This window comes from Monodelphis domestica, chromosome 3, assembly GCF_027887165.1.
Source record: "Monodelphis domestica isolate mMonDom1 chromosome 3, mMonDom1.pri, whole genome shotgun sequence".
Lineage (NCBI taxonomy): Eukaryota > Metazoa > Chordata > Mammalia > Didelphimorphia > Didelphidae > Monodelphis > Monodelphis domestica.
In genome coordinates this window covers 322,302,785-322,319,659 of record NC_077229.1, presented here as the reverse complement: position 1 = coordinate 322,319,659, position 16,875 = coordinate 322,302,785, and the positions used below count along the sequence as shown (strand labels likewise).

The 16,875-nt window shown below is 34.4% G+C and overlaps 1 protein-coding gene across 9 annotated transcripts in view; it reads left to right on the top strand.

Moving 5' to 3' along the window:
• The window catches only part of EYA1 (EYA transcriptional coactivator and phosphatase 1), a 225,279-nt gene that overhangs the window by 47,327 nt on the left and 161,077 nt on the right, over window positions 1-16,875 (top strand). The window contains exon 1 of one of the 9 annotated variants that reach the window (XM_007486980.3): window positions 9,295-9,650. The exons of the other annotated variants lie outside the window; for them this stretch is intronic. Coding sequence (XP_007487042.1) covers window positions 9,645-9,650 — 6 coding nt within the window. The 5' untranslated portion in view covers window positions 9,295-9,644. Of the gene's footprint in view, window positions 1-9,294; window positions 9,651-16,875 lie in introns of those variants that run through there. 9 annotated transcript variants of the gene reach the window in all.

Sequence of the window (16,875 nt, the reverse complement as noted above, 5' to 3'; positions counted from 1 at the left end):
GTTTTTTTTTTCTGGATTTTTCATATCAGTAAAAGTAAAAATTATTTTCCATGTATAATGAAAAATGCAAATTCAGAACAGGGTTAGCTTTATTTCAAACAAATTATAAAGTACCTCAGGCTTTAAAGACAGTAGGCTACATCTTAGCCCATCTTCTCTGTATAAAGGTTCTCTGTAAGCAAGAGCTCAGAATCATCCCGTTACCAGAAATATCCATAAAATCAAAATGCAAATTGGAATGAATGAGAAATAAAAATGGAGCTTATCCACTTGCGTGAAAATATGGGTCATTATAATACTGAGATTGATATCATAAAAGAATAAAAAGGCAATCTATCAATAATAAGGATTTCTGTTTCTTTGTACAGGGCACTCTACTAGATAGTGGATTTATAAAACCAAAACCAATATAGCCTCAGTTCTCAGGAGAAAAGGGTGTTTCTGAGTATGTTTGTATATATATTCCAATAAGTGACTGTAATGACAAAACTCTCCCTTTTGAGATACCATGACAATTACAACTTTAGTGGAAGGTGTTTATTTCAGCAATAATAGATAATAGATCCTAATATTCTATAATATATGTTTTATATATAATAATTTTAACATGAATTTCTCCTATTTTTTCCCTTAAAAAGAGCCGAACTGACTCAAAATCCCTTCCTGGAGCTTCTCTCTGACCATTGCCAGATATGGTTATACACATAGATAGAAAAGGAAGATGCCAACTTGATATGATTTGTTAATTACCTAAGACTCGTGAGAATGGTTGGTCTTAGGAAATACTGAAAATCAACCAATTCATCAACAAACATCCAATATGTGCCCATGCTAGACACTGAGGATGTAGAGAGAAAAATGAAGTAATTCCTGCCATCAGCAAGTTTATATTCTAAAGAAGACAGAGTTTTCTCATAGTCCATTCTTTCCTCTTTCTGGTACAAGTAGCTAAACACAGTAGCCTTGAACAATAAATTCAATGGAACGTATAATAAAATTAAAAAAAGAAAATGAAATGCAAAGAGAAAATTTTGTGTCTTTTCCACTAAGTACTTAGCAGTTTTAATAATGTCGAATTTAAGCCTTCTATATTCCCCAAGATTTGATTATAATGTTCATATCTAACATTCTTCATATAGAGGTAATTCAGATAAGGAATAGTTCTTTATTGAGAATAGGTCTGAGTTTAACTGCAATATTTGTAGAAACTCAGGTTTCAGAGCTAGACATAAATAATGGATATAATTTTCCCCAGATAGAAAAAAATACCCCCCACATACCCACAGTATTTCCATATAATAATAGTCTTACATTTTCATTTAATATACTTTTGGAAATATTTTATAAAATTCCTGTGGGGTATGGGTTTTTATCTTATAGATAGCAAAATCATTTAAGAATCATGAGACTTGTCTTTTTCACTTATTCACTGGTGTTATATTAAAGGGCAAATTTATGTCCTCAATCAGTGAAATACTAAAATCCTTTTAAAGTGGTTATGAGGGAGTGTCCTGATTTGCTGGACTGGCACATCTTCCATGAAACCAGGCATGTACACTTTGGTTCTATAGTGCTAGGCTGTAGCAGACACATACTCTGTTCCCTTGCTAAGGCCATGCATTGCCAGAAATTCTTTATTGGCCTCTGTGGTTGGGAATAGTGTCTAAAGAAAATAAATTCTTGTTTACCTGCCTGAGTGACTAGTCACTGAGCAAAGAAGATATTCATTCAACAGGCTTTAAAAAGGAATGCAAAAGTTTTACCTCCTTCCTTCTGAATTTCAAGAGTATCACAGGAAAGCCTGCCTATTCTCTTACACTTACAGCATGGAAGCAGAAGAGTATTTCTCTTGACTTCTCACCAGCAAGAAATAAGATAGCGATTTATACATGGCAGTGAGAGCATAGACTTCCATAAGTGAGCCTGTAATGGCTCTCAAGTTCCCAGCTGCCCCTTCTTCTTTATGTTGCTTGTTGCTCACTGAAGACAAGTGACTTAAAAAACCTTGGAGAAGACCTCAGAAGTTTGTAAAGTCTGATGCAATTTAATGAAGTGCTAATTGCCCAGTGGGTATTACTTCCTGTAACTACATCCTTCTCAGAGAAGATCATTAACAAGAGGATGAGCAGATCATGCCTAGAGGGCCAGAAGATGGGAACCTGAGTGTGCTGAGCCTGGACTCTGATCTAAGTTAAATATTTGAATGAATCTGTTAAGTAGGCTCAGAACATATTTCATATATTAAGCACTAAACTCCCAGGAAAAAAAAAATTACTCCCTCCCTTCCTCCCCAGCACACACACACACACACACACACACACACATACACACACACCATAAGGGAAGAGTTAATGTTGTTTATGTCTCTACAAAAAGGCTACCTTGAAAAACGATTAGGAGAGAGAAAAGCAAAGCCTGTCTTCTTTTAAAGCCTACTGCACAAATGCTTTTTCCTAGTTTGATATCCAATCTCTTTTGACATAATCTCTAGACAAAAAGCCTCTGTGTGTCTTTTAAGGGGTCAGAGTATATGGAGTATATCCTCAATGAGCCAAAGCATCTGTACCCAGGTCCATGGAACATACCTGGTCGTGAAAGCCAGAACTTTCCTGAACTTTACTTACTCAAATAGTCATATATCAGTCAGTCAACCAGTCAACAACATTAAAATGCCTACTAGGTGTCAGATACTGGGGATACAAAGAAAGACAAGAATAAAAGGAGCTCTCTCAAGGAGCTTACGTTCTAATATGGGGTCTTTACAGTTTAGTTACATTTGCTTCTAATCTATCCCTGTGAGAACCAAATGGTCAGTTCATTTTTCATTTTTCACTAGTATTAAGGTCGTATGGTTGGCAAAATGACTAGTATTCACCTCCCAGATAACTCTTCCATCAAACAAGCTCAAAAGAATGAAAGACCTGCCTCAGTAGATGTTCAAGTTGAACTATCCAAGATTCACTATACAAACATACAATGTATATACTATATAACTATGCAAACACCATACAAAGTAACTCTATACTATACAAAGTAGCCCCACTTGCTCTCTCCTCTCCTAGTCCAGTCGACTCCATGTACCAGCCCAGGCCACATAAAAAACTTCACAGGCTTGTGTTTTAGGGGCTGGCTGAAACGAATGGACCTCCCATAGCAGCCATCCAATATGGGTTCTCAATCCACCGTAAAGGGAAGAAATTGTCCAGTCTTTAAAAGAAAAGAGAGTGAAATCTGCTGAGCGTAGAAAAGCTGTCGCCACAGGTTTGACTAGAGAGAAGGAAGCTTTTAAGGCCAAGAGAAAAAGGATAGAAATCTATTTGAGATCATGACCTTCTATGTGGTATTATTGACTCTGGGTAGGGAATCAGCCAGGGCCCAGGTCTTAGGGTCCTAGCTCCTACTGTCCAAATAAGCAAAATAATAATAGAAAAATGCTACTTATTTACTTTGATATTTTGTTGATGTGGGTATTACCTATGTCAGTACAAATTGTAATCTGTTCCTGCCTCCCCATCCTTTGTTATTCTTGTCAATGTCTTCCCATAAATCTCTAAAAGAGAATCCATCTGACTTACTAGAGACCTTTTAAAATGTTGTAAATTCTAAGACAGTATTTGGGTATTTCATTAATTGCCTTTTGCTCTTACTAAATGAGAATCCCAGTTCCAAATTCCCATCATGAATGTCTGGTCCACTATTTCTCCACAAAGTCCTATTCAGTGCAATGTCTTGGTATGATCTTTGTTTATAGAAGAGCAAATCCCAGGAGCACAAGTTCAGTAGCTTCTACCAGATACTAAGATTTTGAATAACTCCTGTCAATAGACTACATGGCTCAGTGGATAGAATATAGGACAGGAATCAGGAAGAACTGAATTCAAATCCAGCCTCAGACATCTACTAGCTGTATAACCCTGAGGAAAGTCACTTAAACTCTGCTGTTTATCTTCTGCAAAATGATATATGCTATTATAATAGCACCTACCTTCCATAGTTGTTATGACAATCATATGAAATAATATTTATTCATTAAAAAAACACTTACCTTCCATATTTTAGTTCCAAGGCATGAGAGTGTGGGCTAGTTAGTGGGGGTTAAGTGACTTACCCAGAGTCATACATCTAGGAAGTATCTGATATCAGATTTGAACCTAGGACCTCTCATTTCTAGGTCTGTTTCTCAATCCACTGAGCCACCCAGCTGCTCCATGAAATAATATTAATGAAGTGTTTTGCAAACTTTTAAGCATTATATAAATGCTAACTGTTATTATTTTTGAAAGTCATCTTAGGGAAGCATAAAATTGATCACTAGTAGAATCTTATTTGGTGACCCTACACAGGTAGAAAGATTCTGCATTCAAAGGTCCTGTATCTACAAATCCAATGTTCTTTCCATTGGGCTCCACTTCCTCTTCCTAAATTACCTTTATAATTACTCAAAAAATTCAGTCAATCTACATAGGAATCTTACTTAAGTAAAAAATTGATATTGCTCAGAATTGACCCATTAGACACTCCTAATGGATAAATAACTGACTAGGAAGAGGGCAGTGGGGTTGACTATTTATTCTCTTAGAAATTGTGCAGGGGGTCTTGCACATGAGTCCATAATTTTCCATCAAGCAATGATACATCTTTATTCATCAGTATTTTTCCAGTAGTGCTGTATGGTTGGGAATTCTTTAAAAAGTTAAAGTTATGTCATTTAAAGGGCAATGTGAAAGTAATGGTAGATATAAGCTATAACATATTACAAACTAATAATTGTGCAGAAATAGGGTAAGACACAGGTTATCAAACTCTTGGTTGGCAATTAGCCTACAAAATTCTGAAGTACTGCCTAAAGCAGTTTAAAATATAATTGGGAAAAGTTTTACAAAACAAATAAAAATACAATACAATGAAGATAATGTTAATATGTCATTTTCTAAGTTAATATACGGGCCTAGGAACAGTCTCTATTTGAGTTTGACAACTGCCATGAGAGATGTTATCAAAGAAATATATGAACAGGAGAGAAAATGGAACTCTTATGGAAATCTCACCCAATCAATATCCAAAAGGAACTCCCACAATAACATAATCAACAAGTTGCCATCTAGCCTCTTCTTGAATATCTACAAATCAAGGGAAAATCATTCTACTTATGGGCTGCTTTAATTAAGACTTTTTCCTGAGGTCAAACGGAAAATTTACCTTTTTGAAGCTTTACTCCTTGTTACAAGATATATCCTCTGGGGTCAAACAGAATAAATCTAATTTCCTTTCTACATGACAGCCCTTCAAATAATGGAACACAGTTTTTGTATCTTGTCTGAATCTTCTCTTTTTCTAAGCTAAAAAGGCTCAGTTTCTAAGTTTAACCTGTCTTCATTTAACATGATGCCAAGGCCCTTCAGTGTCTTGATTTCTCCCCAGATTATCAATGTCCTTTTTAAAATTGTGATGCCTATAATTAAAATATTCCTTAAGATGTGGTCTACATAGAGGTGATCATCTTCTTATTCCTAGAAGCAATGCCTCTCTTAATATAGCCAGAACTGCATTAACTATTTTAGCTGTGACATCAAATTGATGATGCATATTGTATTTGCGATCCACAAAAATTAGAGATCTTTTTATGCAATTCTGATATCTATCCCCCCCCAACCAATCTGTTTGTAATTGATACTCTGAAACCTAGTAAAAATTTGGAATGTATCCCTATTAAATTTCAATATGTTAGATGCTGCCCAAAGAAAATTTTGTCCTGACTTGGTCATCCAGTGTGCTCGCTCTTCCTTGTAGCTGTACGTCAATGTTGATTTGATGAACCATCTATGGTTCTATATACCATATCTACATACCATCTATGCCATTATCCAAGTCCTAGATAAAGATATTGAAAAGCACCAATCTTGACACAGATCACTGAGAAACTTTGAACAATTAACAACTGCTCTTTAAATCTAGGTATTCAACAAATTCCAAATTGCCTAGTTCACATTTCAAATTTTTACAATAATAGTAAGAGATTTAAAAAAAAAACCAATCATTTGCTAAAAGGTCAATAAACTCAATATTTATTACTCTTTTCAAATGAAAGCCTAATCACTCTGTCACAAAAGAAAATATCATTCTGTGATACTCTGTTCTTGATGAAGCTATGCCATCTCTTTGTAATTGTTACTTCTTTTACCAACCACCTCACTAATGATCTCATCTAGATTTTTCCCAGGAACTAAAGTCGTACTCATGGTTATTATTTGCAAATGGTTTCTTTCTCTTTTCTTTTGAAAGATATTACAAACTGTTTTCTTCTCTGTGGAATTATTTTTCAAAAATAAATAAAAAATTATTACATTTGTCTTTCTCCAAACTTCTTGTACCCTTTGTCTTTCCCTCATGGTCTTTTAAATATCATTTACAGACTCAGTAATCACAAAGGCAAGTCTTTCAGTGCATGGTGATGTAGTTCATCTGTACCAGGTGATCTGAAGGGCAGCTAGATGATCTTTTACTATCTCCTTACTTAGGTTGGCATTTAATGCCATGTTAGATATTTTTATTCTGTCCTATATAGTGGGTGATTATTCTCCTTAGCAGAGAAAACAGACACAAAATGACTTGAGCAGTTCTGAGTTTATTCTCTCAGGGCCAGTTATAATTTCATCCACCTCAAGCACTGAGGCTCTGTCCCTTTGATCCTCATGTTTTTCTCTCAGTATAATTCAAAACTTCAATTTTTGAATCCTGAGCTTCCCTAGTCTGCCTCAGTTTATCCTGAACTATAGCATTTCTAAATCAATTTCTACATATTCTGCCATGTTGTATCTATTCTCTATTAAGATCCTTCCTTCATCTTTTATACAGATTTTTTTATCTTCCTTTCCATTTGACCTATTCTGATTTTTAGGGAGTTGTTTCTTTCAATGTTTTTTATTCTGTTTTGGGTTTTTTTTGTGGCCTTCCTTTCCATTTGGCCCATTCTATTATTTATGGAGTTGTTTTATTTGGTGTGGGGATTTTTGGCTTCCATATTCTTTTTGCAGGTTCTCAGTTCTAATTCTTAAATCTTAGATAATTTCTTATATTTATTTTGCTTCTTCTCAAGTTCATGCAAAATTTCTTTTTGGGGCCTGACATCCTTTTTTGTTTTCCCTTGGGGTTTTGCATGTTTTCTTTTTACCAATGTTGTCCTCTTCTGAGTTTATATTTTGATCTTCCTTGTCACTAAAGTTATTTTCTAAATTATGTTTTTTATTTGTCTTTTGCTTATTTTTCTAGTTATTATCCCCCACCCATCACCTTGTCCTTCTGTTGAGGTTTTGCTCTTCTCCTAAGTAGAGGGAGTACTATTCTTAGCTTGCAGTGTAGCCCTCTCTGATGCTTGGTAGACTAGGCAATCTTTGGATCTCTTAGTGTGAACTCTGAAGGTGTAACCCAACTGACTTCTTATGGTGAAACTTGCAGCTGTTTTGTCCAACTGGATTCTGTTCCCCCTGCTGTCAATTTCCTGGTAGTCTCCTTTGCTGGGCTATTTCTTGCTCTCCTGTTCAATTGCCTCAGGCCATGTGGAAGCAGGTATGGCTGGTGTTGGGCTGCTCCCCCACTCTACTGTTGCTTGAGCTGTTCCTCACTCTGCTGTTCTTCTTAGACAATTTTGATTTTTTCCTCATTGGATTTTTTTTCTGTCCTGTCTTTATAATTTCATTTTGGAATGTTTTCTATTTCTTCTGAATTAACTTCCTATATAGATTTTAGTTCATGAAAGCCTACCTTAATTTCTCTAAAACTTTTGAATGAGGCTTTCACAAAATCCTGTGGGCACATGAGACTAGGTCCAAATTTTCCTCTTTATTGAAAAATCTCTGAGAGAATGATCATGTATCTTAAATATTCTCATCATTTCCATCCCAGCATATATTCCTGACCCTATTAGTGACAATGAGATAAAGCTGAGAATTTCCTCTTCCAGGTCTCTCATCTTTTAAAGAATGAAATTAGCATTAGCATCAAGTTGATAAATTATTAGCTGCTCTATTAAAAAAAAACCCTTACCTTCTATCTTGGAATCAATACCATGTAATGGTCCCAAGGCAGGAGCTAGGCAATGGGGTCAAGTGACTTGCCCAAGGTCACACAGCTGGGAAGTATATGAGGCCAGATTTGAACCTGGGACCTCCTGCCTCTAGGCCTGGCTCAATCCACTGAGCCCCCTAGCTGCTCTATTTTTGACAGAGAGTACCTCCAGTAGATATAAAGATATCTGAATTAACAATTAATGCTTTTCCACAATTCTGTGCTAGTATTGGGATCTGTTTCCCAAATTCCTCATCTCTTTTTTCTTTTGGTCCAGTGGACCAATGATTTCCAATGGAAATAATTGATTACTCTATTCTGATGGCAAAACACCCCCTCTTTCTTCTATTGACCTTTAATCAAGTCAAATCAACAATATTTCATTATTTACTGAGTATCAGGCACTATGCTAAATTCTGAAAATACAGATACAAACAGAAAGAAACATAGTTCCTGCCCTTAAGGAACATAATGTCTAATGGTAGAAGATAATATATAAAAGGAACCTGAGGGGTTAGTGGTGGGAATACTTATGCCTAAGTATGGTAGAGAAAATCCAGAGAGTCAGCAGTGTAGTCTGAAGAAAAATGGAGACATGGCTAACCTAGACATCCTCCTTAAAATGCTTTACCAAAATTCTTTATAACATAATATGCCATATTTCACTTCCTTGAGTTCTGAGGACCTTTTTCTTAAACCCTTACCTTCTGTCTTGAAATCATACTCAGTATCAATTCTAAGACAGAAGAGCAATAAGGACTAGGCAGTGGGGATTGAGTGACTTGCCCTGGGTCACATAAATAAGAAGTGTCTGAGGCTAGAATTGAACTCAGGTCCTCCCAACTCCAGACTTGTCTCTCTGTGCTATCTAACTGCTCCAGGAGTTCTTCTTACCATAGAAGTCTTATGTTCCATTGATATCAATATGATGTTAAGAAAAGTAGGGGATGGCCCCCAAGGCAATCATGTGTTAAACACTTAGTATGTGCCAGACATATGGTCCCTTTCATCAATGATATCACATTGGAATGAAGTAGAAAACATGCAAACAACTATGTAGATACAAGATATATGCAGTGTAATTAGGAGATTATCTCAGAGGAAAAGCATTAACAGTTGGGGTTGGGGTGGGAATGTGAGCAGGAAAGGATTCTTGTAACCAGGAAAATCAGTAGGAGAAATCCAGAAAGGGGGGGGGGGCAGTGGAAAAGCATGCAGTAACGAGACAATGTGTTGTATGTAAGGAACAGCAAAAAGGATTGTGTTACTAAGTCTCAGTGTATGTTAAGGACAGGATGGTGTGAGAAGACTAGAAATAAATGAAAATCTAAGGTTGTTAAGGGCCTCTAATTCCAAACAGCTGATTTGGTATTGGATCCCGAAAGCAATAGAGAGCCAATGAATTTTACTCAGTGGGGGGAGGGGTGATGTGCTCACATCTACCCTATAGGATAGTCACTTCTGCAGCTAAGTGGAAGATGGGTGAGAGAGAGAAGAGTTGAAACAAGAAGACCCAAAGAGATGACCTTTGCAGTAGTTCAGTTGTGAGGTGATGAGATCTTGAAAAAGACCAGAGTGATATGAAGGTAACACAAAATGAGAGGTTATGAAGGTCATAACAAGACTTGGCAAAAGGTTGACTACTTAGAGTGAGTTTGAAATAGGAGTTGAGGATGACACTGAGGTGCAAGCTTGGGTGATTGGGAGGATACTCAACAGTTGTTCATGATTTGAAAAGAGAAGAGGGTTTGGGGGCAGGTAATAAGTTTTCTTTTGGACATTTTGACTTTAATATTCATCTGGAAAATCCAATCTGAGATGTTAAAAAGTGAGTTGGTGATGTAAAAGTGGAGGTCAGGAGAAACGTTAGGGTTAATTCTGAGAATCATGTGCATAGAAATGATAGCAGACTGATAGAAGTTGATGAGGTCAACAAGTAAAGTAGGATAGAAAAAAGTAAAGGAAGAAGTTCACAACAGAGTTGGGGGTTCTAGTTAGTTGGTATTGTACAGATGAAGACCAACAAAGGAAGCTGAGGCATCCTCAGGTAGAAGAACCAGGATAGAGTGGCATTATGAAAACCAAAAGAGAACTATTTAGAAGAGGATGACCAATAGTGTTAAAGCCAGCACATTGAGTTTGGAATTGGTTTCTTTTGGAAGATATACAGGAGAACATTTATAAGCATCACATCTGATGCTTATAAAGTCATGAAAAGCTTATGATAGTCACCCCTGAATTTGTTAATCATATTGATGAGATCTCATGAATTTAAGTATTTGTGGTTTCCTCTATACCATGGGTTCTTAGCCTTAGGTGAACTTGGTGTATGTGTTTGTAAATATATGCATATGTAAGAGAATAATAACTATATTTAAATATAATCAGTTTCCTTTATAATCAAATATCTTATTTTATTCATTTTAAAATATTTTCTGAGAACAGGTTCATACACTTTATCAGACTGCCAAGGGAGACCAATGCATAAAAAGGTTAAGAACCCTAGCTCTACCCTCCCTCTTATAGAATCTATTAAAATCCTGTTGGGTAAAGAATACGAAAGGGGAAATATGAATTGTATTAGGGATGAAGGATAAGCAGAAACAGAATGCAAAGCATGTTGACATAAAGCTATGACTTTCTTCTTCCTTCCATACCAAAATTTATGGTGGTTTCCACTGCCCTAATTTTATTGCTTTTTGACTAGGTGATATTTTCAGGAGAGTGCCTTTAAAGCCCAAGACCAATATGTATTTATAGATGGTGTTTAAGAAAAGTTTTTGATCCTGAAAATTACATAGTCCTCCCAAGGTAATAATGCTACTATCCAGGCTAATGACCTAGGTTCTAAGTTTGAGGTAAGAAAATTAAGCAGAAAATGAAATGAAGAATGATTCAAGAAGAAGATAAATGTTCTACTAAACACTAAAGGTCAATTCCCATTAAGAAAACCAGGATAATATAGGCTACCATGTGATGTAGCCTCTGGACACTCAATAAAAACTAAACTAAATTGGTTTGATGACTGGATCATTCCAGACCTATTTTCTGGAATGATTTTACATACCAAATGTCCTAACATAAATTTAATGTTTTTATCTCAACATTTCTGGAAGAGGAGTTACATTTCCTAAATCCATTTTATATATGCGGTATACATAATCTAAGTAACATAATAACCAAGGTCACTGAGCAAGTCTTTAACTGAATTAGAATTGGAACTCACTTGAGTCAATAATTTATTAGGCACCTACTATGTGCCATACACTATGCTAACGGCTAAGTCTTCCTAATGGGTGATTTAATTGATTGAGCAATCTCCTAGACTAGATGGCAAAAAAAAAAGCCACTATAAATAAGAGCAGTCATTTTAAAACCCACAGAAACATATACATAAAAGAAAAAAACAAGGAAAGAAATTGTGTAAATGATGTTCTGCTTGTAGTATTTGTGTATGACTTTTAATTTAGAATTCCCTTAACACAGCTTTACTCAGGTTAGAATAAGTATCGATTTGAGACATTCTAGTTAAACAATTTTGAAACATTACTTTTAAAATTCTTGAAATATGAGTCAATTTGAATGGATGCTATTATAGTTATATATGTGTGTGTTTGTACCACATACACATGTACCACATACATATCATGTGGAAAAATTTTTATCCCTTTCAATTTGACCAAAATATAATCATTGTATTTCCACAGGATTATTATGACATACAGTAGGGATTTCCAGATTAATTTCTTATGAATAAATATAAAATAGGAGTCTTTAAAGTTTAGTATTTAAAAAAGCAAAATCAAGAGAATTGAATATGATTCATATTTTCAGGCAGGCTCTTTAATTTGCTAATAAAAATCTTTAAAATGCAGGAACAAGATAGTTATAAATCCCCAGGAAATTTGTTCCTTTTATTACATGTGTGTACACATATGCAAATTCAATTTTTAGAAATATATACAGAATTTCCCAAAATCAAGAGAAATTTATGGGTAAATTAGTGATTATGTAAAAAAAAGCTCCATGCCTAAAAATCATTTCTCCTTTGGTTAGATTCTCCATTGAGGCACTGTCACCTCTTTTGAGAGATGGACTTTCAAAACTAAGGCAATTTTTTTGACTTCAAGACTTAGCTTCTCTCCTTTATTTTGCTTTGACTTCTCCATCTCTCTCTCTCTCCCCAGCCCCCACCTATATCTCACACCTCTCCCTAAAGCCAGTACTCTTGGGGAAGATGTCTCTAGCAGGGACAGGAAGGAAAGTGAACAGCTCTCCCATGAGGTTAGGCCTAATTGGAGCTTTATGGATCACTCAGCAGGGGTTCTCTCAATAATAGTGTCAATAGAATTCTCCTCTACCAACTGTCTGACCTCTCTATAAACTGTTTGTTTTTCCTTCTACCACACAAAATAGCTGCTTATATGTCCTACTATTGCTTATCGCATCCAGATCTTTAAGCTTACAATTCATTCAAAATATATTAAATCATCAAAGTCAACTGAGAAACCAAAAATGCTTGACTTTATGTTATCCTCTACCTTTCATATTCTCCAAAATATCATCAATGGAGTTTATAAAATTATTGTATGACACACAGTAGGGATTTCCAGATTAATTTCTTATGAAGAAATATAAAGCAGCAACCTTTAAAAATATGGTATTTAAAAGAGCAAAAACCACAAGAATTGAGCCTGGTTCATATTTGTGGGCATGCTTTTTCATTTGCCCTGAAAAGCCCTCTTTTAAAATGCTCTAACAAAATAGTTGTGAATCCCTAGAAAGTCATTCTCTTTATTCCATCTCTAACTGTCCTAGTTGCTAATATATATAAAAAGGAACTCTAATTTTACTACTTCTTAAATTCTTAGGCCAATTAAATTTGAAGTAGGATCTAGATGGCTGTCATTGTGATGCTTTTAGGTAGAAAATATGTGCCCATTGAAATAATAAATACCAAAGCTTAATATTTTCTAAGTATCTAAGGACTAAGAAGTTTAAGCTTTATTTACATTTTGTCTACCAAGATGTGCCCCCTTTAAATATTTGTATAAACAAACTGAAGCTGTTGCTCTCATTAGCATGTAACACAAGGTCCCATTTCCTTACCTCACAGAATTTTACTAAAGTAAAATTCAGTGGCCAGAGGCAATTTGATCTCTTGCATGTATGATTCTAGATAAACTTTACAGTACAGAAATACGTCCAGACTGTATACCTATTGACAGTGCTTAATAAAAACATCTAGAATAATGGTGTTCCTGGTTGTGTTTCCAATAGTGATGTGATTGCAGTGCACTGTGGATTAGGTTACCAGTCCTTTGAATTCTGACCTTCTGTCTAAAACAGCTTTAGAGGTTACTTTTTCTCCCGATTTGGGAGATTGCAAGGAAGGGAGGGGGGAGGATGTTAATGCTGCTTGAAGGAAGGAAAAGTTTTGGTCAGTTTGTCAGGATTTATACCATGGCAGTCATTTCTTAGCAACAAATATGGCTTTGCAAATCTAAATATTTAAATTATATCCCAAAATATGGCATGTAATATAGGGAGCTTTGCAAATGTAATTGCTTCCTTGGTGAGCAAATGATGTGATCATGATGCAATTGCCATTAAAGATCAAAGCCAAGCACTTCATTTTAATTGAAATTAAAGAAAACAATAGGGGATCAATTGATGGTACTATGAAACAAGTTATCCATGAAATTGCTTATTGTAAACTCACTTTCTGCTTTTCTTTACAAAATAGGAAACATTTATGTACTGCAGATATTTCTCTATTGTTGATCATTATAAGAAAAATGACCTTGTCTGCTTAAATGCTTCCAAATTAAAGATACTCATTTATTTTATATTCTGCTTAATCAAGGATTCTTTTTAAGGAATTATAAACCAGTCTTCAAAGAACACTTAGGAACAATATATTTTTTTTTCATTGGACCTAATCTGCACTCTATATTCTTTGAAATTTCACAATTTGAAGTATTCTATCTAAATAAATCCTTTTCTGATTTTATTAAATTGTGCATGCATCATCACCTTTCATAAAGAATGGTACAACCCTTCACTCACCTAGGTTACATCAATGACCCAGTGCTCCATCTACTGTTGGATAGTGACTTTAACAATGTTATAAAAATGGGGGAACACAACAAGGTAAATTTTGGGGAAAAATATTTTAATATGGTATACACATATATTATTCTGTTCATTATATGCTTAGTTGGGATGTACATTATTTCTGGAGAATTTTTCAACTGTGAGCTGTGTTGTAATTCAAAACTGAGATACAAAAAAGAAAATTTCCAGCTCTTGTTACATTTTGTGAAAGGTGCCGCCAAGATTGGTTTTTCCCATGCCAGAGGAAAAATGGTATAAGAAATGATAAACCTCAGTCTAGTAGGCTGACTCATGTCAATATAAACATGATGTATACATAGTGGACAAATGACCACATTGCTGTGATCAAACTCAGCCTATGTGGACCAATTAATTGTAATAATTTAAGTAAAGGCAAGAAAGTTTGAAGAACTTCATAGGGTGTACATCTCTTTGTTGTGTTGGAGAATAAGTTAACTAAAATGAAAACTAAGTAATGTCATATACTTTGCTTAATGGAATGGGTAGATTAAAAATGTTGAGACCCTTTCTTCAATTAAAAATTTGTTGCTGCTCTATTATTTGCCAAGAATAGATTTTTAAAAAATTAAAAGCTTAGATTAACAATTATTTTTTATTCCTAAGTAATCATTATTGAATTTCTGAATTCATACTCCACAAACATTATTATATCTGAGGACAAATGATGTGCTCACTAAGGTTTCAGGAAATGGGCTCTATTTTCATATTGCATTGTCATAAAAGCTCCAATATAATTCATCAAAAGTCAATTTCCTTAGGAGTTTATAATTCTCTTGCTAAAGCTATTTATGGTGTAGGTGACTAAAAGACAGTTAACTGAATTCTGTTAGATAGCATGGTCAATTTCATATCATTCTTAAAATAAACTGTAAATGTTTTCCTTGGTAGAGTTTCAGCAGTAGCTACTATGAGTTTGGTTCAGGATCATAGTACTGATTTGTAGGTCTTGTGCCAGTGCAGAAAGAATAGATCATGCAAGTGACCATGTAAGCTGTTAGTAAGCTGCAAAATTCTTGATCACTACATGAGTTTTTTCTATCAGCAGTTACCTAAAATACTCAGTATATGTTACCCTGAAACAAATCATGAGAGAAGGAAATGATAAATCTGGTATTAGAATCTGATATTCTAATAATCTTGGACAATCTTTCTAGTAAAATGCTAAATACTTCAAGGAACATTTGACATAAGTAATATGAAAGAAATCATGCCAGACTTTGATTTACATATTTTTTATCTGGAAGAAAAACAACTATAAATCTCTATCAGTATTTAAGAAAATTAGGTGATGCCATTTGATAAGTATTTATTCTCAAAAGATAGTCTTCCATGCACTGAAGACTGTTACATTAATTAATTATTTTGACAGGTAACACAATGAATATTTAATTCTGAAGTTATTTAGTTATAAGGTTAAATAGAAATTATACAAAATGCCAAAATAAATGTTTAAGGGAAATATTCATCTTTATAAAGGATATTTTTTACCTGCCAAATTCATTTATCATATTGAAGTCAAAAATGGAAAGGGTACAATATCTTTTAACCCTTAAATATTTGTTTGATTATTTTATGATGGTTTTATTTTGAGTTGGATGTCTAACTCTAGAAAATGTTCAATTACATTTTAAAATTTTCTTTTGAAGTCTCCAAACCTTCCATCTTTTAAAGTAGAAATGGAAATAATACCTTTTCTTATTTCTGTAATCATTACATATTGGCTGCTTCTTTAATCCTGAAGCACTAAGAAAGCCTGTCAAAATTTCAAACTTTACAAAACTAGGCATGTAACTAGGCAACAGCTTGGTGTGTAAGATAAAACCTCTTTGGAGATATAGTATAGGAAATATATTGTGTCTTTCAGGACTTTCAAACATTATGTCAGAGTTTGATGTTCAAAGTATTTTACTTATACAGCAACTAAAATTGACTTTCAAACACAAATCATGATTCTGTTTTCAATGGTCAATAAGTATATTATCAATATCTAAGCCTCTATTCATCAGCATTTTTTATCCTAGACTCATGCAACAAATTATCATTTATTATTCTGTCTTACAATCACCTGTCTTTATTACCTGTATTTTATCTCTTAATTTTCAGGAAATTAATTTCCTAAGTTATGCCACTGACAGGTAGGAAAGGGTGACCCTTCATTTTTCATTCAGAAAAAAAATTATGTTCATCATGAAATTCCAAGAGATCCAATTTATACAATGAACACAGTAGATATGAAGTAGTAGTAAACAAGAAAATACACTGATGGATTGAGTGTAGATTGAATTGTTTATATTAGTTTTGCTTTCCTTCCTTCCTTCCTTCTTTTCTCCCACTCTCCCTCCATCACTATCTCTGACTTATTAGAAATGGCCACATTTAAATTATTAATAATAATTTAATTTTTCCAAATTTATATAATAAGTTATACTAACTTCAAAAAGATTCCAGTTTGATTGTAAGTAGTATAGTCAAACTGGAATCATATATATGTGTGGATATATATAGTCCTGTAGCAAATTCCCCCTTCAATGATTAAATGTTTTACTATAGGTATTATGTGTTTACTAAAGATTTGAAGTTCTTATGTCCATAACTGCCCATCATTAGCTATACTTATATGCCAATTAGTCACACTTTGAATGTATGACAGTTTTGATACTTTTCTTCACATAG